The sequence below is a fragment of the Xyrauchen texanus genome, chromosome 39 (assembly GCF_025860055.1).
Source record: "Xyrauchen texanus isolate HMW12.3.18 chromosome 39, RBS_HiC_50CHRs, whole genome shotgun sequence".
NCBI lineage: Eukaryota > Metazoa > Chordata > Actinopteri > Cypriniformes > Catostomidae > Xyrauchen > Xyrauchen texanus.
In genome coordinates this window covers 33478523-33505163 of record NC_068314.1, presented here as the reverse complement: position 1 = coordinate 33505163, position 26641 = coordinate 33478523, and the positions used below count along the sequence as shown (strand labels likewise).

The window sequence follows — 26641 nt, the reverse complement described above, 5'->3', positions numbered from 1 at the left end:
AAGTATGAATAATTATTTTAATGTTTTATGCAAACGAGACATCACCGGAAGCATGCTGACCTGTTGATGAATGGCTTCTTGCCATTTAATGAGTTACAAATAACAACACTTATTAAATGTCAGCGTTTTAGCATCTACCCACTGAGTAGCAAGCTGGACAGACTAATTTTGGCTCATGCTAACAGGCACTGGACACTCAAGAAACCTGTTTATCAGATGTTCATACAATCAAGTCTTTATAGATACTTAATGAGTGCATGTCTTTATAAACTGCCAGTTTTAACTCCCATTGTACATTTAGAATTTTGAGAAATATATTTTTCTATTGCCTCCAGTTGCATTCCACAGTCTTCATGGCCTCCAGACTTTCTTAAAGCTGCTGTGTGCCAGCTGTGGCAGCGGCACCAAATGAATTTATGAAAAAAAATGACTCCAAGTCAAAGGTTAACGTTTTGGGGAATAGAAAGGGGAAGATTCAAAATTGTAATAACTGGAATACAAAATTCCTAGTATCACATTTTCAATTTGAAATAAAAAGCTCGCTACATCTGTAAGCATGAAGGAAAAAGCACTGATGCAAATCCAATCAGTCTGGCCAATTTATGTGAGAACTGCACATAAATGAATTCATTTGATTTTATTAACATAACATTGTGCATTTTCATGCTTGAACACTCTGGTTTGGACAAATAGGTAGTCCTGCCCCAAACTCATGCCATTGGCTGAACCAACAGTTGACTGTATAGAAAATATTTAAACTTTGCAAATATCACACAAATCAGCTTTAATAAAAGGATAACTTCTGGGCTACCAGGCCATTTAAAATGTACTGTATGGATGGCTATATCCATACAGTGATGAAAGACATTTTTAGAAAAAAAATGACTCATGTCCACAGGCAGCCTCTCAGATTAAATTTAGCTTATTTGGCAATCTACTGCATTGAGAATATCCCATGTGGAAAATAGCCCCCCTTATTCTATGGAACACTCAAAAGATGATGGTGACAGACTCCTAGAGCTTTGAAATAAGACTTTCAATACAATCCCTGTGACTGTGCCCAAATACCATGAGACACATAGGGAAATGAAATCTCTATATCTCTATAAGTTCTATATGATGATATATACATGCCGTGGAATGTTTGGATGGATGTAAGCAATTGTCTTAAATATTGCAGTTGATAAAAAAAACAAAAAAGCCTATTAAACAACAACCAATAGAAATTCCGTATGATATTCAACCATTTGAGACCCAAATACGACTGCTTTGTGCATTTTTCATTTCCATTTTTGATTTATAACTGGCAACAAAATATCAATGTTCTCTCTTTGCACAGTCAAGCAAAGCCAGTGCTGAAGCATTTAACCAATCAGAAATTAGCATAAATAATTCTGACTCAAAGTAATAGCAAGCATCAACCAATCACTGCCAACCATGTTAAAATATAATTATACATTATACATTCTGAATCTATGTTCTGATTATCATTGTCCCATGCAGCCTGAAACTGAACTTTTAAACTAGAGGTTTGGAGTGTATGCACTTGACAGCACAGGATAGCTATTGAATGCTCGCTATTTAGTGAATGACTCAACCTCCAGTGTACTGTCTGTCTGCACTGTCTCAGAACAGTTTGAAATGCAACACATTTTCAAACTAACTCCATATAAAGCCTCTGAAAGCAACATTTGTCAGCTTTAGGATAAACCTATTAATTCTTGATGTGATAATGGTGGCGTAGTGGCTAAAGCACAGGGCTGTTAATCAGAAGGTCGCTGGTTCGAACTGCATGGCCACCACCATTGTGTCCTTGAGCAAGGCACTTAACTCCAGGTTGCTCCGGGGGGATTATCCCTGTAATAAGTGCACTGTAAGTCGCTTTAGATAAAAGCATCTGCCAAATGCATAAATGATAATGCACAGTGAAAACAGGATTTTTAGGGGAAAAAATAGTCCTACTGTCCACGTCTTTGGTCATAGTGTTTACCATTGTGCCCTTTCACGATATATCAATGAAATTTAAAAAAAATTGCAAATCGAATGAAACTAGAGACTATATATTTGACTCAGACAGGTTTCAATAAAAAAACTTAACAATGTTTCATACCAGATGTTGTTTTGTTGGTGTTTCTCCATAGACAAACTCCTCTGTGTTTCGGTGCCATGTTGTTTTGTCACATGACCCAAATGTTTAACTCTTTCATAACAACCCAGAATGTCCTGAACTGAGAACAGTCAGTTTAAATGAAATTAAATTATGCATTTCGCATAACAAAGACAAAAAGCATGAGGACATTGGTTCACACAAGGTTAATATAATTTTATTTAAGTCTCCTGCTTCTCACATGTTTTTCTTGAGAAGACTCCAGTAATATCACACGTGTCTCCTCTAGTGTTTCAGAAGAGGACTCAACAATGCCTCAAACTGTGCTTAGATTTGCCAGCATACCAATGTCTTCAATAGTTCAATCAATCATTTCTCGATGAACTCAAACAAATTGTTCCAAGACCAAATGATCTGTGTTATTGATACAACAGTGGCACTTTAAAATAATCTACCATGCTCAGTACCAGAACATCGAAGCATCTTGAAAACTGAAACAAACTTCAGTGCTGGCGCAGAACTCTGTTTTAATTAGAAACCAAAAATCAAGTTTGGAATATCCATGTTTATTCATTAAAATTTGGAGCGGGGGGAACGGGGAGAGGTCCTGCCCATCAGTGTGTTTATTAGAGGTTGGACTGGAGAGGAAGTCGTTTTCCGTCCCTTGCTAATAGCTTATTTGCAACATAACAGAGCAATCTGGTTTCTTCAAACACAAGCCCTCAACCGCATAATAATTGAGCAACCAGTAGCTGTGAAAGTGGGTAAAATATTCCTGAACAGAAATTCAGGAATAAATTAGCTTTCACTTCAGCTTGTGAATAGTAGTTGAAGTGGAGAAAATAAATGTATATACATGTGGGATATCAAAGCAGTTAAATACCAATATTTTCAGCAACAATTAATATGTATTTCAGCTACAAATAATATATTCCCATCTCTTTAAATATGGAGCAGAGATGTATGTGATGAGCAAATCAAGGTTCTCTGCTCTTGGAATAGCATGCTGGGGAAATAAAATATTGGGGAATATTTTATCATTCAAATGTAAAAAAAGAGCTCTGAGCCTTGAACTAAACCAACCAGCTCCGAGATGAATCACAACACTATAAAATTTTATTTAAAGCTAAAACTGTATTTGTCAATTATATCAATTTTATGAAAGCCTATTTAATGAAATTTGGAATAATACTGACATGTGGATTTTTCAGAAGCATTTTAAAAATCTCAAAGCTTATGGTATTGCTGTTTTGAAGAGTTAAAGTTGTCGGCAACAAACAATTTTCGAAAAGAAAACCGCAAATGGTCAAAAGAAAAGACTGTTAACTCTAAACTAGTTATGAGAATACAGTTTAACCTAATGTGTTATAAAATAGTCTTTTTTTGCATAATAGTCACTCTGTTTTTATTTTTTGGGGAAAGGGAAGATAAAATGTTAAGCTACGCCAGTTGGCGGTGCTAGGGGTGGGCAACCGGGGCTTAAGCCCTGAATGTGTTCAGTAAAGCATTGAATGTTTCAAGTTGTAGTGATGTCAAAAACACCAGTGCTCCAGTATCAAGTATGATACTAAATTATAAATAGATTTTAATATTGAGTATTATATATAGAAATAGTAATTAATGAGATCGGTCATTCAACATGATCGATAACACCAAATACAGACTCAATTCAGTACCCACACTCTGTCTTGTTGCCGGCTGCACTCATGCATGTGCACGCATGCAAGAAGAGCACCTGGGACTCTGGAACCCTGTGTGTGATCGATCAGTCTGTCTTGGTTAGGTTATTGAAAAATGTTTTGTTTTGGTCCATCCAGATGCATAAGTACCAACTATTCAAAGATATAACCCTGAAAACAATTAGTAATATATAAAAATGTACCCAAGGAATTTGCAAGAGCCAGGACACTTGCGTTTAAAATAGGGCTTAAAATGTTTTATCGAATTAATTACATGGTGTCCCGATTAATTAATCGTGATTAATCGCATATTCAAATATTTGCTGAGAAAGCCCCTCATATACCAATAATTCAATATATAATGATTATACATATTTATATCAATATATAATTATACATAGTTATCGTTAAATATTAAAACAATATATATATATATATATATATATATATATATATATATATATATATATATATATATATATATATTATAATAAAAATATTCAGATAATTAAAATGCATTACATTCTTGTGGCAGAAGAGTTAATCATTGATAAGACAATACAAAAAGCGGCTTTAGAATACAATGTATTGTTTACTTCCATATTATTGAACATAAGCCAATCATTGGCACACAGTTCACAGATATCCATTTCACAAGTGAATTTCTCATTCAGTTCGAGATTTATTATGAGGGCTTGTTTAAGGACCCATCAATTTACACCTGCGTCAGACATGCTTGTGTAGCGTCTCAGGTGCGTTGCGTAATAAACATAAAATGTTTAGGTCACAGTGTAAAGATAAATATAGTTTAATACGTGAGATCCCTTAGTTCGAATTTGCGCTCCATCAAGTGTTTGTGTTGTGCTGGATGATTTCTTTCTTCACTGTATAAACTGCACGTTGCCACACAGCTGAAGTTTCACTTACTGCCCTCTGGAGTAAACAGGTGGTACTACAAGCTTGCATTTCTCAGGAATCTTCCTTATTATGATACGGGGGCATTGCGATTAATTGTGTTATTTTTTTTAACACGTTATTTTGTATAAAATGAATAGCACTGAATTAACACGTTAAATCGACAGCCCTATTTTAAATATAAATCAGCTTTTATTAGACTACTGATACTGTATGAGTGTATGTGATTTGAAAAAGTAATAGGTTATTACTTAAAACTTTTCTAATTTCTGAGTGCACTAACAGCAGAGCTTGTTAGTACTGCATTGACTGGACTGTGGTGTTGATTTAAGCAGGTTAACTGTGTCCACCATGTGGCCGGTGCTGGCAGAGGTTGAGATCTGCACTGCCAAAAACACCTGCGGGGACTCAGATCTGCACAGTGTAGTGCTCTGATCACTTTCTCTCACATTGTTCAATACTCAGGAACCACATTCCTCACACAGAGCTGAACACCTTGCACTTCTTTGGTGTGCCACCAGTAATTATGTCCCCTGCTATTTACTGTTCCTTTGTACAAGCCTTGGTCAACCTTTCTGTGAAATGAGGAACAATGAGAAAATAATGAGGGAAGGTGCCATGTGAATGTTCTTCAGAGTAATTGATAAAGGAGCAATTAGTTCCAAACCCTTATTTTTGTTGCTTTTCTCTCTGTTAAACACCATTTAATGAATCATACTTTGTCTCAAGACTACAGAGCTTCTAAATTTAGACATTAAATACCTGTTATGTTTGGTCGCAGTTAAGTGTTGTGCACCAATGCTTGCCCCTGACCCTTTCCATCTAAGAACGCAACCCTAAAGCCTCCAACTCTGTCTAATCCTTCCAAACAGTGATTTGAAATTAATTTATTTTTCTGCTGTTTCTGAAAGCTCTAATGTCCTGTTGCCCTGCTGATATGATGCAGGCTGTTTTTTCTTTGTCTTTTAAATCAACATTGACCTTGTAGAGATTAGTCTGCCATACACACACTGCAGATACACCATAACAACATACAGACACTTGGCGAGCATTAATGCCAACTGGCACACTCACCATCAGCTTGGAAAAGGAACGTCTCTGTATGGAACATCTTGTCATGCTCAAGTTCATGATAAATTATTAAGCGTCAGCATGACATCAAAGGCTGGATCAAGATAGAGCTGTGTTTTTTTTTCTCTGGAGAAGGAGGAGGTTAACTAGAGTTTGTTGAACCAAAACATTTCACAACCAAATTTCACCCTGAAAAAAAAACTGAAGAGAAATTATATTTTGCATGAAGACAATTATCCCTGTTTTAAGAACATTATAAATAGTTGCATTGTGACATTACATTCATGACAATTAATCACATTTTACTCCTGAATTCTCATTAATGTAATGCAGTACTTTTGGTAACACTTTAAAAAGAGGTGATGTGGGCGGCGGGGTTTATGTTGTGCTGAAAAGCAAACCATTGTTGTAGACTGAAATGTGTATGAATAAAAAAGATTTACGCTGGATTGTTTGCCCGCCTCCCGCGTCCTCCTTCATAAAAGAGATAGAGACGTGTCTCAGGTTGTATTTATTAACATTAGTTATCTGCTATAACAATGAACAGGACTCGTACTTTTCACCATGTTTTAAAACCTTGATTAATGTTAATGGCAATATACTGTAAATATACATTATTTTTTTTAAATAAACATTTTTATTAGTTAATGCATAATAAAGTAACATGAACTAACAATGAACAATTGTATTTGTATAAATCAACATTTAATTAAGCAATTTGATCACACTAAAATCATATTAACACACATATTGTTTACATCTTGCAGCTATACTTTTGAAATAGTGAGTATTTTAGCATTTACGGATTGACCCCCATTCACTTCCATTGTAAGTGAATCACTGTAACCCAGATTTTGTATTTATTTTTTAAAGAAAAGGAAGGACTAGTCCAAATAAATGTTTGTAGTAATCAAGATTATGCCACAAATCCTGTCAATGGAGCTTAACTTTTGTGTTTGGAGATTAACTTGTATTGAACCGTATTCCTTTAAATCAGCAAGTTGTTATGTTGCTCGGCAAATGTGAACAACCAAACAAATAACCCCTAAATAAAAATAAATTCTCGTCTTGACTTGTTTTAAAAATCTGTCCTACTCAAAATTTCCAAATTACTTCCAATTTCCAAATTTTCCAATCACAAAATGTTTCTTTATCACTTTCACTTGTAAATAACGTACAGCAGTTCTATGCTATGCCATGCAAATATATCTACCACAGCTTAAACGTTAAAGTAGTAGATGTTCTGACTCATTTCTGTTTCATTTTGCTACAGCCACTTATACATCATTAGAACTGTTATAATTAATTGTGGGTTAATAATACTAGACCTTTCCGTACTTTCCAGGCAGATTCTATGTAAACATCCTTTTGAAACCAGCTCTTATAAATTGCTCATTGGGAAAAGGATCTACTGGCAAGGCTTGTATTTGTTTGTCATGCTGGCCCCGGAGTGGAATACTCTACACTTACTCAACACTCAGTAAAACTGGGTCTGTGCTCTTGGGCAAGCAAATGGAGCTTTCTGCTGGTTGGAAGCTTTCAGAATATCATCATTCTCCATCTGTCTAATTCCTGTGTGGGCCACACCAAGCCTCTTGGCGTGATGTTCTGAAATATGGTAAGTTCAGCTGTACCTCTAAAGCTTTTGCTTATATACTGACAGGTTGGGGGCTTGGAAGCATCTGTTTTCTGGTTTCGTGATGTCACTGCTCTATAAAACCGTAAGGGGAGTTTGCTCAGATGGCATGTGTTACTATAGGACAGCTCTGAGAATTTAATGATGGTTGGTCTAACTCTCCTCGGCCTCATAAAAGTTTATGGCCAAATTTTTCCCTGGTCAGTAAATTAGGCGATAAAAAAAAAGTGTCTGGACCAGGCCTTACGACCGCACTGATCAACCAATTTGTCTGAGACTCCAGAGCCTCTGGGGAACCTTAAAGGAACTGGAGTGTAGGGCCTCTTTAAATTATCCAACAGCCTATAAGGAAGGGTAGGAGAGGCCAAATCGGAGCAGATTGTGATGGCAGCCCCCCATCAGATAAGCGGCGACTTTAGGGCTGTGGGTGCCCGCTGTGGCATTACAGAAGCTGTGGCGGGCACTGGGCGACCATCTGCCTCTATTCTCTCCTACACCCTTTCCCTCACTCAGTTGTTTTCCTTTAAATCCTCTCTCACATCCCACTCGTCTCCATTAAAGCTGTTGTGTTCCGAGCCCAAGGCTACTTTTAGCAGCCGAGGGTTTCAAAGAAAAGAAAGTGACAGCAAAGCTGCATATACCCATGACGCATCTTATTTCCTATCATATGGAAACAGGCTCGGGAGAATCGCTTTTGTGTGACTGAGCTTAAGTTGGAGGAACGCTTCCAAGTAAGACCGAGGACGATTCAATGCATCGTCTCGCTTCTCTTGAATGGAAGAAACTTGGAGGAAAGTTTAGCCTTCGAGAATTATCTGTTTAACGTGACATTTAAATAACAATAGCCCTCTGCCTTGAAGTTCAGCATCAGAGCGCTTTGATGAAGTCCAAGTATCCATAGAAGTGCAGCTTTGAACAAAAGCAGAGCACAGCTGAGGGTCTTTACCACAGGGTGATCGAAACCATACGGGTGGATGGATCCAGATGGGTGCGCATGCGTGCCCATTTGGAAACCAACATCAACTAATGACATCAGCATGATTAATGAGCTCTATAACTGGTGAACTTGTACAAAGTGACACCAGCGTTTGGCACAGTCTGACAGTTCCGTCTTCCACCCGACAGGCAAAGTGCATTTGGAGCCCCTGCAGCCCTCCGGCTCAAGCCACTGCAGAGCCCCCCTTTCGACAGCAAGCTGCTTCCTTCCTCCCCTAAGAGAGCAACCTCGATAAGAGCCGACAGCATGGTAATGATGAATGCAAATGAAAAGGGCGTGGGGCAAATGCAAATGCTAAAAGCACAATGGGCAATGTGATTAAAAAGTGCTCTAGAGCCTTTTATCTCATGGCACTACTCGTCTTGGGAACGCTATTTCAAAGGGCTGACTTCAGTCTCAAAGCTTCTCGCTACTGCTCATTTCAGAACCTTTTCTTCCCCGTAGAGGAATTCGAGCTTTGATTTTTTGTTTTCATAGGCTCCCTGCTGGAATTCGTGCAAGGTGTTATTGGTATCCAGATTCCAGATGCGGTGCTGAATAATGGTTTTAGACTTTTTCCTGCAAATTTGCAACTTGCTTGTGTTTCAGGATTGAAAGCATTTCTTTCTTTAGATGTATAGTAATCTTTATTTTAGAGATGCACCAATTTATCGGCTAACCATTGGTGTCGGCCAATAAAAGCGATTATATGCATATGATTATATATCGGACCTAGGCTGATTGTTTAAAATGTTTTTATTTCTTGTCAATCTTAAGTGGATAGGAAAACTTGTTAGACAATTTGTGAAGTTATAAATGAAGATATTATTTAAATTAACTTCTTATTATAGTATTTGAATTTCAAAGTTGTGTAATTGAGTATTAGTGATTTGAAACCAGGTATCATATAAAAAGCAGAAACACCAAACTATGGGTATCGGCAGATGTTGCTCTAAATAATTGAATATCATATTGGGTCAGGTATATGCTATTTAGACCCCAGTGCAAACCCAACACTGGTGCAAATAATGGTAAATACTAATTCCACCCATATTTAAATGCTAACATACGGTATGGGAATTACTGCAGTGTGTTTAATGTGTTTAATTAGAGTCCCACAGACACACTACATTAACCCCTACTCTAAACCTAACCTTAACCTTACCTTACAGTACAGTAACCATGGTTTCACCACAGTATTTTATTTTATAAATTTACAGTAAACGTAAAATGAGCCATGGTTACTATATTACCACCATATTACTAACACCATGGTTAACTGCATTAAAACATTGGTTTCTGCCTCAAAACATGGTAACTACAATATTACTATAGTAAAGCAATGATGCAGTTTACACACAAGCGATGGCGAGCCACGGGAATGGTGTGCGATCGACAGACTATGCCTCCGGATCAAACCATTCTCTGCAGTATTAAGTAGTATTAAAGGAAATATTAAAAGTGGAAACAGGAAGTACGATGGGAAAAAGAGTAGGGCAAAACGTGGGTTCGAACCAAGGTTGCTAGAACAACAGTGCACATTCACACCGCCTTTACACCAAATGCCACTACAGTGACACCTACTACTTATTTCGTTGTATATTTCTGTAGTTCCACAGACGATTGGGGTGCAAATAGCTGCAGATGTACCCAAAACACAGGTACCACCCCAGTGACTGCTTTGTACATTAAACAGTGCTATGTTTTTCTGAGAGTGTGAGAATGTTTTTATTTCTCTTAAAAAAATTTGAGAGAATCTGGCCTCTGGTTATTGACTCAACATTTTAGGAACTGAGGCAAAGAGGCAAAAATGGCGGCATTCAGGTGACATACCGCCATTGAGATAAATGGGAATGATTACAGTTAGTTCTCTACAGGTATTATAGACCTCCTTGAGGTTTGCTGTCATCGGTTTTGTTCATTTGTTTTTGGAGAATGGGTTTGAAGTTAAATAAAAATGGCAAAAGTTAGCAAAGTGCCTGAAATTGCTTGCAGCACATTTATTTTCTAGAATTGCTTTTTTTTAGCATATAGCTTACATGCGGTATAAAGGGATTGTTTAGTATATTGTGTAAGCGCATATGATCCAAAATATGGCATGTAAAAGAAACAATATAACAGAATAGTTAAAATGATCATATATCAATGTCCAGTTGTTTGATCCATTCTAACGCAGATGGTACTGTCTCCATAAAATCAACCCAATTTCCCTGATAGGATCGGAGGTGACATTCAGTGGCGATGTGATGGATTGTTTGGTTTGGTGCGCCACAGTCGTACTGTAGGGAAGATGTTTTTCCCCACTTATGCAGAGAATCAGCACATTTACCATGACCGGTACAGATTTTGTTAAGGCATACCCATAACTTTCATCTGAGTCGAGAATAGCTAATAATATCCAATGGATACAGTAGAGGCTCATTCTATGGCAATGATTTTGATTGAATCCACATGGCAGCGGAAGCATTTGAGTGTGTCAATCAGGGCTCTCAAAAGAGATTGTATGTACATGGTATGTTGTTGTTTTCTTCAGATGACATGTTGGAGTTTTCTGATGCCGGGGTCTGTAGACTAGTTTACTTGGCGAATTGTAGAGTGAGTCTGTGTGTCTGGGTTCAAACTGAATAAAAGTATCTGTTCTTCCTCTTTTCAAAAATGAACTGTTATTTCATTCAAGACGGTGAATAATACAGTGCCTTTCAGATGTTCTCATACTTGTGTTTACTTCACATGGAGGAAACATCAAATGATCTCTAAAGAATGAATCCTCATGGAGGAGTGAATAAGACCTTGAATAAGTAATCTACTGTTACAAATTCTGAATCCATAAGAAGAAATAGAAAATACAGCTAGACATTTCCATTTTCCAGTACATAATTATGCTTAAAACTTAGAAACATGCTACTTTAAGGGATGATTTACCTAGCAATGACAATTCTGTCATCACCCTAATGCTGTCCAAACCTCTAACTTCTGAGGAACACTGATGGAGATTTTGAGGACTTTGTTAGTGATTTATGTCCGAAGTCACTATTCACTTTCATTGTTTTTTTTCTTTTCTTCCTCCATACAATGAAAGTAAAGGTGACTGGCTAAACATTCTGCCTAACATCTCCTTTTGTTTTTCACTGAAAAAAGTCATACATGTTTGAGTAAATAATGACAGAATAATTTTTTGGGGGTGAGCTATGCCTTTAAAATACTTTTAATTAATTTATTGGCTTATTTATGCAGTTTTTATTACCTCAGTAACTGAAATAGTACATGAAACACTTGTTGCTATTGACCATTCCAAATGAAATGGTAAAGGCAAAAGATAATGGGGAATCTACCAAAAAAATATAAAATGTCCCTTATGTATTCATATTGATTTTAAAGGACTATTTCATGTTCAATACAAGTTAAGCTTAATCAGCAGCATTTGTGGTATAATGTTGATTACCACAGAAAAATAATAATAATAAGAAGAATTATTTGACTTGCCCCCCTCCCCCACAAAAAAAGCCAAATCTGGGTTATAGTGAGGCGCTTACAATTGAAGTGAATGGGGCAAATTTTTTGAGGGTTTAAAGGCAGAAATGTGAAGCTTAGAATTTTATAAAAGCACAAAAAAAAATTTTTCTGTTTAAACTCTTAATAATTTGAGCTGTAAAGTTGTTTAAGTTGGCATATTTATGGTTGTTTTATGGTTTGCGGTGTTACATCATGGCAACAAAGTTGCAAAATTGTATATACAGTATCTTTACACATAAAATAATTGTAATATTGTTTAAATCTTGTGTCTATACTTTAGAAACAATGAGTATATAAACATTTATTGATTCGCCCCATTCACTTCCATTGCAAGTGCCTCACTACAACCGCAATTTTAGCTTTTTTTTCGTGGCACTTGGTACCTCAAATGTTACCACAGTGTTTGCGTGCCTGAGTGTTCTTCTATTTGGGAAGCAGGTTCCAATATTCATGCATGTCTTAACGCACAAGTACTTGAATGCATGGGGTCCGATCATCCATCAAGATGATGCGTCTTGCATTGTGTTTTCGCTCCTTTCGCTCGTCAATCACTCTGTTTTCTTTTCTCGTATGTCCACATTTGCGTTTACTAAAATTGGACGCATCATCATTGCTACGTGTCCTCTGACACCTAGCGGTAATCATTGCTCAATACATTTATGTATTGCATTTCAACAGCACAATGTAAATTGTGCTCAAATACAAGACATTATCAAATCACGGTATTATATCATATTCAGCTATATCACATGTTTCATTTTATCAGAGTCATCTGTCATCATTACAGTGGAGAGATTTGTATTACTATAGGTCACTGGAACTATTAATTACTTTATTAGTATAGGACCATGAAGCTTTCTAAACAATGGGGCCTTTGTTCTCCGTGTGGCTTTTTTCACTACGTTTGAATTCCAAGCTTCATTACTGAGTTTTCTGCATATCGTTTATTTTCGGTATTTGCTGGTCAAAACATAAGCTCCCCATTTATGCTCTCTACATTAGTTCATCAACATATGTGTTCAATATATGTGCTTGTGGTCAGGGCAGTAACATGTAGTAGCATGTAAGGGAGCTATTTGTGTGACTTTATTTGGATAAAAACAATTCTGACAGCGAAAAAATTCTGACCACGCAAATGTGCCATCCAAGCTCTGCGGCTTGTCTTCTGCGGTGTGTTTTCTGCAATAGACTCAGTACATCTTCTAAGCAGAACATATCATTACCTTCCTATTAAAAATGTTGATAAACAGCTTGAAGAAGTCTTGTTAGATGCCTTAAGACCTGCATAAACATCGGCTGATTAGTCTTGAGAACCAAACTTGTACTGACTATAAAAAAGGCACATAAATACTCTATTTGGAAAGTTAGCTGGAAAATACTTTCACTGAAAGAGAGACAGTTTTGACCTCTGTCCTCTGTGTTTTGACTGAAGTCCCATTAGATCTTAGTAACAGATGTCAGAGGAGGGCGAGAGAAGAGAGAAGAGAAGTAGGCACCCCTCCTTCCCCTGTTTCAAAGGGCCACTAAATCCTTTAATTACCAGGTCAGCGAGATCTGTCTCCAGGGAACCTGCCACTAAATGCGAGCCCCATTCCTCATGAAGGAAAAAGTTGGGAAAAGTTTTTTGCTGTAATTTAAAAGGAGTGCAATATAATGGTGCTTCAGGCTGTCATGCTGCAAAAGGAATATGGCTGCTCCTATTAGGATGAATGGCTCTGCGGTATGGATTATGAGAGGGAGGAAAATGGTTGACACACTTTTTCTGAGGGGAAAGGGTTGGAGGTGGGAGAAAAGTGGAACATTTATTGCATGCTCTTTTAAAAGGAGATATGTAGAAATGTATACAAACATGGTCCAATGATAGGGACAAGCATCTCAGAAAGGTTGTAGAGCTTAAAAAATGGGCATGTTTGCATGTTCCTCCCGTGTCCGTGTGGGTGTCCTCCGGTTTCCCCCAGAGTCCAAAAACATGCAGATCAATTAAATTGGAGAGTGCTAAATTGACCATGGGTGTGAATGTGTACAGTATGTCTGTGTGTCTTAGCCATGTGATGGACTGGTCACCTGTCCTGGGTGTTTTTGAAAGCTAGGATAGGCCCCAGCACTCCCTACGACCCCACATAGGACAAGCGGCTATTGAAGATTGATGGATTGATGGATGCTTTAAAAGCACTGCATATCCTCCTTTATAGCCAAATACAATTCATTTGCAGACAATGGTTGACTGTTGTCTCTGCAGAACAAAAAATGGGCGTTTCACAATCAATGGCCATTTTTAATTCGGGATGGCCATTTTTCAACTGCTTTACTTGATTTGCCTACTACATAGATATTCCCAAATTTTGTTGGATAGTCAGGGCTCTAGACTAAAATTTGAGTGGTAAGACCGGTGCCACCAAGTTATACAGATGGTCGCACCAGCATCTGAGTTGTTAAGGGCAGTCATCTGAAGACAAACAAAGCCTTTTTATACAATCAGAGAGCATTAGAAAATAATTTAGATTTTAAGTCTAAAATTTAAAATTTCGTTTGATTTTTCTGAAAACAAGACTTATTATCTTATGCCATTCAGCTTCTCGAGTAATCCTTTCTTGTTTTAAGGATGTTTAAGGTATTTTTACCATAAAATAAGACAGAAATGCTCAGTAAGAAACTTTTCTTAATCCGTCAACCAATCAATCATATTTATTTATTGGGATTTTTTTAAGGCTTCATCTGAGTGCTGTAAAGTGAAATGACAGTGATTTACCTCAGGGTTAGTGAAGACTAGTTAGATATTTATAGTGGTTCTCCTAAAAAAAAAAATTGTTTGTACTGATATACTGTAGCTTATATGACTGTTTGTGTCTTTCTTCTATGAAACCACTGTTTACTGAAAGAATAGAATTGTGGGTGGTCACAGCAGCGGTGATTATTTTCCAGCATGATCATTTGAGAATTACAATGACTCCCTGGGACTGGGTTTGTTTTTGGAAATATATCAGTTTTTGTAGGATTTTTGTTTGGTAATATGACCAACGACATTCACTGAAAGGAGACAAATAGTAAGTAGACAAACTGCCCAGTTCTTTGAAATTGCTCGATGAGTTTCCTCTTGCAATGTGCAACATTTTTCAAAGCACTCATTAAACCTTCAAATTTAGTGTGAAAAGCTGTAATGTCATCTCATCAAACAATATTCCTAATCCGTTAAAGGGTTAAACAAGGTATTGAAGTGTTTCAGGCATGGCAGCCACAGCCTTTAATTGTTTCAAATATTCCATCAATGATTATTCTGATGTCGTGGCTGTTTAGATTTCCCTACCGACAACATCTGTAATTATTCTCCAATGCAAAACAGTAGAATAGAGATGAGTGCCATAATAAACCCACAGACTGCCTTTGTAGTTTAGTATCAGTCTGTATTTTTGTATACTGGTTAAGTATTATTTTTCATTGTTCATCATTTGAAGATAAAATACTTATATCACGTACTGTACTTTATGAAAGTATGTGTATGAAAAGGCGAGCGTTTTGCCAACACAACGTGCGTTTATTCATTACTGTAACAGCAACAAACCTCAGTACTCAAGGGGGCGATTGGAGTTACCTTCAAAAGTACACATGGATTTGTTATTATTCAGGTAAGTTGTTATAAATATATTTCTATCGGGAAGACACACAGGCTTGAGTGAAGTTTAAGATGCCATTTATTTGATAAATGTAAAACAGGAAGTAATGTCTCTCTCTTTGGCGTAGGCCCCGTCCGGCGGTCCGAGGGAGTTGTACCCGGAACCGTCATATCCTGCCGGAGATAGGAGGCAGGGGCGAGGAGCCTACCCCCATGCGGGACGGGGCTCAACTGGTGGTGGTGGGGTGGTGGAGGTTGCCGTGTTAGCACACTGAAACAGCAATGTGATAGATTGTGAGCAGACTTATAAAGCAATGGCTTACATGCGATTGGCTAGGAATTACCCAGCTAATGATGTGATGATGTACAGCTGCTAGTCTTCCCACTAGAACTACGCTGCGCTTCCATTGACTTCAGCATACTTGTTCTGCATTATTCTCTTCAAAATGATGCTCTGTCAAGACAGCAGTTAACTTGAAAGAGAAATCTCACCATAGAAGTGGACAGTGCACACTAATGTCGCTATAGCACCCCTTGCGTCAACATCGAGAATGCAATGCGTAATTGCATTATGTTATCTATTGTGGTGTGACACATTTTGAAACACAACAACACACAAAATATGGGGACATTTTTGGTAAATGACTTACATGGTTCCTTACATGTTAAACGCAATTGCTGAAGCAACCAGGTCATTTTGTGATGACACTTTCGACTCATGTGTCTATTTGCGTGCTGTTAGGGAATCATACCCTGGTCCTTTACATTGCAAGTGCAGTGCTCTATCAGTTGAGATACCACACAACTTGATGGAACTTTAATAAGCTGGTAAATGTAGTTGGTTATGTAATGCAAACATTAAAATGTATCACCTTATAAGTTAAGTGCTATAGTAGGGTTTTGATGTCATTAGATTGCACCGTCTGAGGAACAGAGCATAAACTGCATGAATATGGACTGATTATCTGCAGTTTTACTGGGGATTTGTGTGAAAGTCAATAACTGTTGTTAAATCGTTGTTGTTGTAACTCCGGTAGTGTTTACCAGGTTCCCCAGGAAACTGCCTCAATACGTACAACGAGCCAAGTAAAAATTATTTTGGAAAAATGTTGGCATAGTAGCATGATTCTATGAGACCAAACTGGTAACTGGAAATTTTGTCGAAATTGACTAAAATCAGGTCTTTTTGGCCACATCCACTCTAATACGTTTTCGTTTCAAAACGCATTGATTTTGCTACATTTACTGCATTTTCCTCCACCCAAAACTGAGACTTTTGAAAATGCTCTCTAGGACCGCATACTTTGGAAAGTGATGACTTTTGAAAATTTAAAATGGAGGTTTCAAACTCAAAGGAATTAATGTGCTATTGGCCTTAGGCTATGATCTGTCCTGGTGCAGAGGGGTTTTGACTTAAACCAAATTCAGAGATAATGGAATGTCAAATTGCAGCAATTGTGTAGTTTTTCTCAGTTTCAGCTTTGCCATAGTTACTGCATTTTGCCTTTGTAGGGCAGCATGGGCACTTTTGGAAATGAACTAAAATGGGAGGCCTACTAGCATAGCAGGAGAACATTACCTTGCACAGTAGCCCTCTATAATCATTTTGTAATCAAGCTTGCTATCATTTTGTCTCCTGATCTTTAAATAATTGAGAGTTTGGATATCAAGTTCAATTTAGTAGTGGAATGATTGCGTAAAGCAGGAATCCAGTCGGCCCAATTCAGAGAATATGAGCCCTAGATTTCTCTGTCTGGCATTGGTTTGTATTGGCTCATTTGATGAAGCAGTTGTGAGAGCACATGGTTAATTAGCCTTGACTAGCCACTGCTATAAACAGACACCTTAGGGTCTCATCCATCAAGACCACTCTGAGCATTTAGCAAACACAACATTCAACATTCTCTTTTATGGCTCTAGGATGCTATCAATTCAGGGACAGCATTCAGCTTCCTGGTTGTGTCGCTGTGTTTGTGCACACAGGAGCGTCTTATAGTCCCATCCATGGAATCAAGGGACAGCATATCATTCTTCAATTTAGGACAAGTCTCTGTGTCCCACAGAGCTAATAGTGTGCACTAAGGTTAATTTCCTTCCTTTCTTCTGGCATCAATAAACAATTAAGAGGTGAGGAAACAAATGCTCTGAGGCCATCACACATTCCCTCCACCCCTTTTGCTTTAATCAATTAATTTCTATTGTGCATTTATTGGAGAGTGGCAGATAGATTTAGACCTAAAGAGACAAAACGTTATTACACATGCTGCTCTCCTGATACACCATTTCTTTTTCTTCCTCTGCCTGTTTACTATGCAAGCTTTATTGATCAAGAGATTCACAGCTGATCTCTTTTTTTTAACCCTCTTTACTGATATCACTTCAATACAGGAGCAGCATGCATCAATGATTTTTGAGGGAGCACAAGAACTAGCTCTCTTGTAGTATATAATAACACATAATTAATGCATATATATATATATATATATATATATATATACTGGTGGCCAAAAATTTGGACTAATGTACAGATTTTGCTCTTATGGAAAGAAATAGGTACTCTTATTCATCAAAGTGACATTCAACTGATCACAATATATAGTCAGGACATTATTAACATGAAAAATTACTTCAAAGAGTTCTCATAAAAAAAATCCTCCATGTGCAGCAATGACAGCTTTGCAGATCCTTGTTATTCCAGCGGTCAGTTTGTCCAGATACTCAGGTGACATTTCACCTCACACTTCCTGTAGCACTTGCCATAGATGTGACTGTCTTGTCGGGCACTTCTCACGCACCTTACAGTCAAAATTATACCACAAAAGCTTAATTGGGTTAAGATCCATAACACTCTTTCCAATTATCTATTGTCCAATGTCTGTGTTTCTTTGCCCACTCGAACCATTTCTTTTTGTTTTTCTGTTTCAAAAGTGTCTCTTTCTTTGCAATTCTTCCCATAAGGCCTCCTGAGTCTTCTCTTTACTGTACATGAAACTGGTGTTGAGTGGGTAGAATTCAATGAAGCTGTCAGCGGAGGACATGTGAGGCGTCTATTTCTCAAACTAGAGACTCTGATGTACTTATCCTCTTGTTTAGTTGTACATCTGACCTTCCACATCTCTTTCTGTCCTTGTTAGAGACAGTTGTCCTTTGTCTTTGAAGACTGCAGTGTACAGCTTTGTCTGAATTTTTTTTTTTTTTTGGCAGTTTCGAGCATCGTATAGCCTTCATTCCTCAAAACAATGATTGAATGATGAGTGTCTAGAGAAAGCTGTTTCCTTTTTGCCATTTTTGACCTAATATTAACTTTAAGACATGCTATTGCATACTGTGGCAACTCAAAAAGAAACACAAAGACAATTTTAAGCTTCATTTGACGAACCCAAATAGCTTTCAACTGCGTTTGATATAATGGCAAGTGATTTTCTAATACAAAATTAGCAATTTAGCATGATTGCTCAAGGATAAGGTGTTGGAGTGATGGATGCTGTAATTGGGGCCTGTCACTTTGGTGAATTATATATACATTTCCTTCTGAAACAGCAAAAGTCACCAGTATAGATATATAGACAGAGAGACAGACAGATAGATAGACACATTTTCTTGTTTTAAGCATTAACCTCACAAGTTTGGTTTCTCTGTAAACAAGACTAAATACCATATCTTACATAATTATTTACTGGAAAACAAAACAAAAATAAAGTGTAAGAAATTATTTTTGCTGTGTAGTGATCACTATGCATTTTGTTAAGTATCCTTTTTCTCGTTTGAGATAACTATAATTTAAAAATAATTAAATTGTACGTGAAAATGTTCAACCAAGTTTCGAGCATCATTAGGTGGGTTAATGATGATGAATTTTCAGTTTGGAGCAAATGATCTGAGCAATGAGCAACTGGATTGACTTGACCAATTGTAGACATGTACAGTAAATGACCGATTTACTACAATAATCATGTAGCCTAATTATCAAAGATCTAACTGTATGATTTTAGAAGTTGCCTTCAAAATCCACTTGGCACAAAAATCTGAGACAGCACAGGCCCCCTAAATAATTTGAGACCGTGTAGCAGCAACATCATTTTTCTCTCAGCAGGGTGTGAAAGAGAGTTTGCAGAAGTGTTTTATGGGATAATGCAGCTGTCTGAATAGTCAATTCCCTCCTATGTTGGTGCGTTGACAGGGAATCATAAATCGATAGGAGCTAGTAAAAAATGCAGATGTGATAAAACCACCCACGACCCCTTTTCATCCCTGAACAGCTGATAAAGTCAGCTAATTCTTGCTGACAGGTAGGCTTAAATGTCTCAAGTGGGGAACAGGGAAGGGCTTTGTTTTCAAGCTCTCCTGCTTCAGATCCTTTACGTATGTTAAAAGCTCAGATGTCAGTACCAGGAAGTCCATCTTCATCTTCCCCATGGATCCCTACAGGCACGCAAGTAACACGCTCCTGCTTTTCCGATGTCTTGGCATACTCGTGGGCCAAAATATAGGTATTTTATAGGTGTTTGTGATTGACAACTTTTAAAATACATCACTTACTGTATCTACGATAATGTAAACACTACATGAATATTATTTAAAAAAATAAATAAAAGGGCGACATGATTACAGAAATGAATTTAAGATAAGTTATTTTCAATATCATAATGCTTGAAACAATTAAATTAAAATCAGTTTATGTGTAGGGTCAAAATTTTCCTTAATGCCAACAAGAGAGAGTTACTATTGCAGATAAAACATGTTCAAAACAATGCAAGGAATGCCAAAAAAAATTAAATATAAAATTATGAAAACCCACTAAAAAAGCAGGGTCACTTTGTGTGTTATGTCCCGCACAATAGAGGGTGTAGAGCAGTGGTTTGGTACAGGGGCCACATCGGGCTTCAAAGGAATAATTCACACAAAAATGATCATATATATCATTTACTCACCCTTATGCTATCCCGGATGTGTATTTCTTCAGCAGAACACAAATTAAGATTTTTAGAAGAATATCTATAGCTCTTTTGGTTCATACAATGCTAAGTGAAGCTCCAAAAATCACATAAATCAGCATATATGTAGCCTAATCCATGTGTTCAGAAGAGGTATGATAGGTTGGGTGAGAAACGGATCAATATTTAAGTATATTTTTACTATAAATTCTCCTCCCTGCTCAGTCAATCTCCACTTTAACTTTCACTTTCTTCTTCTTTTGTTTTTGGTGATTCACATTCTTCATGCATATTGCCATCTACTGGGCAGGGTGAAGAAGTTCTAGTAAAAATTTACTTAAATATTGATCTGTTTCTCACCCACACCTGTTCGGTAACATGTAAACTTCAAGTCCAACATTTTGATGCAATGCAATTTCTGTCCCACTGTTTACGCTCACTGTAGACCAAACCAACTGCATTTACATTAATGAATCATCAAGATGGGCATTGGCGGAATTATAAAGTGTATTTGATCATTTAGACGCTCAAATATATATAGGCAATAGTGCTCAAACATTAGCCAGCAGCCGCCTGTCAATCAAAAAGCGCAGCTAGAGACGTTAGGAAATAAAAGTCAATCTTTTATATTTTATCTAGATCAACCAACCAGTGGTGCTCTTGCTATCGCGATTGATGTAGTGAACACCCTTGTTCTAGATGTAGAATATAGGCTAAGTATAGAAAATTACTCAAAAGTTTATCATCTATATCAATCTCTCTTTTTATTTTCAGATAAACATCAAGATTGTTTTATTGTCCAGCCCTATTGATAACATTGCCTTAATCTCTCATATCAGCCCAATAATATCAGTGATATATAGTTAAATTACAGGATAATTCATAGACACACAGAATCTAGTAAGCAGACATATTAAATTTACCTCGATATGTTTCTTCAAATTAGAGGCAGGATTAATGCTGATATCTGGCTTGAGCAAGTTAAGCTCACACGACACAATCATGCAATTGACCTCTTTCATTGCAAAAAGTCCTTTTAGGTGTTGAACTGTGCTTGAGGCCTCCTCCACAGTTGGTGCCAGATCTGCAGCTGCCGTTCAAGTTTTTTATGTGTGATTTGATTTGACGGGAGTCACGAGACTCTCCCTAGCCAATCATATTCATAGATAAAAATAAAATCAGGACAGGGAAGTAGCGAACACAGTAGGAGGGAAAATAGTGCTGTAATAGTACAGTTACAGCACTTAAAATGAACTCAAGTAAAAGTATAAACTACTTATTAAAGTACAATTCCTGGAAAAAACTACTTAATTACAGTAATTCGTTACTTTACACTCCTGGATATCATATGCATAAGACTTCACACTCCATCTTAACCAACCTCTGTCTTGCACACACAGCCTTTATGACTGATGATTTATAATGCAGTGCATTATAAGAGCACCCCCAGGACCATGCGCTTGAGGTTTTGAATCGTAGGTGGTTGTATCTCATTTCACTGTGAGGAGTCAGGGTTTTTGCAGACCAAAAAACCCAGAGCTGAAGGTCCCTGAGGTCCTACCATACTCATCTCATCTTCTAGTCTTTCACTTCCTTCCCCTTTTTCTTAAAGAGTTCTTGGTATAATTTCGTCTTTGCTCGGAGCTGGCCCATGTGAACAACCAGGCTTCCGTTGATGGAATAAATATACCTTGACAAGCTTGAGGAGCTCCAGCCATGCAACACTCCATGCTGTACATCTGCACATGAAAGGGCATTGGATATGCTCAAGACTTCAGAGTCTTCATATGCAGCTAATATTGATGGGCATGGTCAAAGTGCCTCAGAATGTCTCATAGATGTCTCATTCTTTTGTATTCACAAGCCTTTTCTTCTTCGTTACCGAACAATATATATGCTTTCATTTTTTGCAATGTTTTCTTGACTCATCAGACTGGTAAGTTAAGACATTTTTACACAAAACTGAATTAAAATGCAAAAGTTTTTTTTTTTCTCTCTATCCAAAATGATAACTAGCCACTCACTGAATAAAAGTGCAATATGATGAGGTCATGTGACAACAGTGTAGCATTGTACTGTTTACAATTTTATTTTTCTCTTTTTCTCTTTTCTGTAAAAATGTATAAACATTTTTTTAAAAAATACTTTAGAAGCAAAGTGACATGATATTAAGTAGCATACAGAATTTGGTAGGGTTTATGCTTAAAACAAGAAAAAGCTATTTGCTCTAAGAATAATAGGGTAAGAATAATAAACCTTTTTTTTTTTTGCCCTTTGAATCAAGTTTATATTTTTGTATGCCTTCAAATATTTTTTTTTTTTTTTAATGTCTATCCCACAGGGACATACAATTTTCTTTGACAAATACATAAATTACATACACTAAAAACCCAAAGAAATTTTACTCAAAAATACTCCACCGGTAACCAATCAGGTGATAGTCCTGATCACGCAGTTTCCTATTGAAATGAGTGTTTTTGATGAGCTGTTATTTCATTGTTCAAACATAAATGTGACCATGCCTTAATGCTTTGTTTTATGTACTACTACTAACAAAAAAATTAAATATGTTTTGCTGTGCAGTATTCAGTTAGTAGATTGCTAATATTCCATTTCATACAGCCAATGATGAATATTCCATGTAAAAATGTCAGCTGTCACCAAAATCGCAACCTCAGATTTGATTGACTGGCTTTATTCATTTTCCGTGAGTCAGGGTGCACAGGTTTTTATTACTCAGCTATGAAACAAAGTAATGTTTATGAGGTCCCAGGCTGCTACAAAGTGTCCTACAGACTAGAGAAGCTCAAGTGACAGAATTTACATTGTTAGCAAGTAACTGACATATTCTTAAACACATTGTATATTCTGCTTAGTTTGCTTTTTTTTCTGCAATCTAAGCAGACTGATCTCACTGTGTATTTGTTGACAGGTTTGCTACTGAAATTGGTGTTTGCTTACTGACATTTTTACATCTGCCCCCACTGGCCAAAGCTGGTAGTGTTGTTAAACATATGAGTCAACTGAGAACGCCGTCTCCAAACAGAGGTTTGCTCACTGGGTCGTTGATGCCATTTCCTTAGCTTATCACACCCAGGCCGTGCCCGCCCCCTTGCTCTACGAGAAGTGTGGCATCCACGTGGCCCATGGCACCTCCTTAGCAGACATCTGCAGAGCAGCAGGCTGGGCAACACCCAATACCTTTTGCCAGATTGTACAATGTCAGGGTTGAGTCGGTCTCGTCCCGTGTTTTGTCAGGTCCGAGCCGGTAGAACTCGGTAACGTGGCACAACCGACCCGGTGTTCCGCTTGCACACAGCTGCCTTCATCGAGTTGATCCAGTGCGCCTTGTATCCCAGGTTAGCCACTAAGCATCGCTCACTAAATGTTCTCCTCCCTTGCCTTCTGGCCTGTGGATTCAGCGGAGCAATTTGCGTCCAGACCCACTACGAGTCACAGGTGCTCTGTACTGGGGTCGGGCTCCACGGGCTTAGTTCCCTTTTCAGGCAAACTACCCGTGATGTATTTCTCACGATACGGTCCCCTGTCGGCGGACTCGCGTTTCCCTTGGGCAGCCCCGCTGCCCTGGTCGCCGTGCTTGTAGAGTCCCCCCTCATTAGGCTGGACCTACCATCTGGAATGGGCTTGCTCCCGTGCTAGTCATGTAGCACCTGTTCCCCCCCTCAGGGGTGCGGGGTACCTAAGGTCTGTATGTGACATCTCTTTGGTGGCGTTGGGGAGGGCTACTTGCAGCCGACACTGGTGCCTCTAGCATGCATAGCCAGCTTACACCTGTCTCGTCAGTTCACGTAACAGTCAGTGCGTGGCATTTTTATATGGGACCCCTTGTGTCACTTCATTCGACACAACGTCGAGTGAGTGACAGAAGGGGAACGTCATGGTTACTGTTGTAACCTCCGTTCCCCGAGGGAAGGAACAAGACATTGTGTCGCTGCCCCGCTTCCCTTTATACCCGTATGTCCGGGGCGGGGCATGCAAATTCTGTCTGCCAACTTGACATTGGCCCTTTTCTCAGGTTCAGAGGTACATTTGGCATCCCAGGAAGACCCCTTGTGTCACTTCATTCGACACAACGTCTCGTTCCTTCCCTCGGGGAATGGAGGTTACAACAGTAACCATGACGTTTTTTGACGTGTCCTCAAAGGACCTCTGAGAAATTATTTTATTGACACACAAGGGTTAAATAGAAATAGCAATCTGTAACAATCTAAATGTCTCTAAATCATCTCTAAACTATATAATGTGCATTGTTTCCTGTTTCAGGTTTATTCTCATTCACGTTTGTCCAAGTATTTAAGCTATTAAGTTAACATACTGTACAAAACTAATATATGCAATATCAAAGAGGAAATGTACCCTATATGATATTGCAGTAATTATCCAGATATGGAATGAGATTACTGTTATCAACTTCTACATGCCAACTAAATAAAATAAGGCAGAAATAAACATTTCACGCCGTGTTTAGTGAGAGATTTGATTGATTCAAACCCTAAAAGTGGCTGTTCTGTATATGTATTATTGTATTACTGTTGTAATAATACAGTGTGTAACACAGTTAAAGGATGGGCAAGGAGGAGGCGAGAACCGGCTTGACGATATAAATGATAGTTTAATGAGAAACTTAAAAGACAACATAAACAAACACATATGACGGACATGTCCGCTAATGATCTCTCTCTGCCGCACGGCCCTCTGCAGTCAGCCTTTAAACCTCACGGAGGCATAATTAGCCTAATACGGGACCGGGTGTGTAGGATCACGACCCGGCCCCACCCTCCGCCCTGCCACACAGTATTAATTAACATTATGGTTATTTAACAAATTGAGTTCATTAATATATAATTAATATAATATTCGTAATATTATTATTAAGTAAATTGTAGCATTTGGTTACATTATGTTTTGTGATTTATCATATCTTCTTTATATAACATCCATCCCTTGTACACTTTTGGCCTGTAACGGGTGAGGCAAGGAAGTTAAGTACAGTACAGCACCGTGAGCGAGAGTGTTACCCACAAGGAATGTTTATTTTGAACAAGAGGGGCGAACAGTTCTGGAATTTATTGCGGGAGTACCATACCGAACTGATGCAGATTGATAGAAGAGGAGAGCCCATCTGTGCGTGCAATGGTGCGAGGAACTGGATGGCGGGGGAAAAAAAAGAATGTTCAGTGAAAATTCCAAAAAAGATCGCAATGTATGTAATTGTAACGATATCAGATATTATTAATAAAACATGGGAACTCATTGTGTGGGCATTTTTGCCCCCATATTTTGAATTTCTGGGATATTTTTGTAAATTTTTACTCCGAGTCCCTGTTCAATTGCAACACTATTGGCATTGTATCTTTCTATGGTATTTAAAAAGTTTGTTTTAGACAGGAAGTAGCAAGTTAGCAAGATATCCCCACATACTGTATATGTCAAACCACATTGTGTTAATATTTGACACAGTTAAAACATTGCATACCTTAACAACAAGTGAAGTTTGAACAGTGGATAAACATGTTCAGATGGTTCCCTCATACCTGAATGAATGGCTCCTTTCCAGAATTAATTGAAATATGCTGAAAATCACCGTATTACAGTTCTTGTATAGTGGCAGGGCAGAACGTCTTGGATAAGCTAGAGAAGAGACGACACCAGCGGCAGTTTATGAGAGCTGCTTTACCCTGCGGGTTTCCGTCATGGACTTTTGGACTTTCTTCTTCCCAAAAATTCTGAAATATTATGTATTTTTTTGTACTTTGTAATGGTGGTGAAAAATTATTTTAGCAAAGTTGAATACCTAATTTTTATTCAACTCAATTAAAAGTACTATTATTTATTTCTACCTAAAAAAAATACTCAAGTACTGAAACGAGAGTAGTTGTAATTCGTTACTTTCCACCTCTGGTAGCAACGTGTCTAATTCTCATGTGACTATGTGGGTAATCACAAATCTTGTCTTTTTCTTTCTTCCACAGCTCCACCTAACAACATCTCAGTGGTGGCAGAGAACACCCCAGCACCATTCAGCCGCTACCAGGCCCAGAACCTCACTCTGGTCTGTATTGCCAAAGGAGGCAAACCAGCCCCATCGGTGAGTCCCAGACAATTTTCTGCAGCCATACTATACACAGGGAGAGTTTACTCTCTCGCCCCAAGTCTTATTCTCTGTTTGCAATGATTAT

At 37.9% G+C, this 26641-nt stretch overlaps 1 protein-coding gene across 2 annotated transcripts in view; it reads left to right on the top strand.

The window, feature by feature from the left end:
• The window catches only part of LOC127632838 (immunoglobulin superfamily member 21-like), a 302623-nt gene that overhangs the window by 230872 nt on the left and 45110 nt on the right, over nucleotides 1-26641 (top strand). For both annotated transcript variants that reach the window (XM_052111644.1, XM_052111643.1), the window contains exon 5: nucleotides 26435-26550. In XM_052111644.1, coding sequence (XP_051967604.1) covers nucleotides 26435-26550 — 116 coding nt within the window. The remainder of the gene's footprint in view (nucleotides 1-26434; nucleotides 26551-26641) is intronic.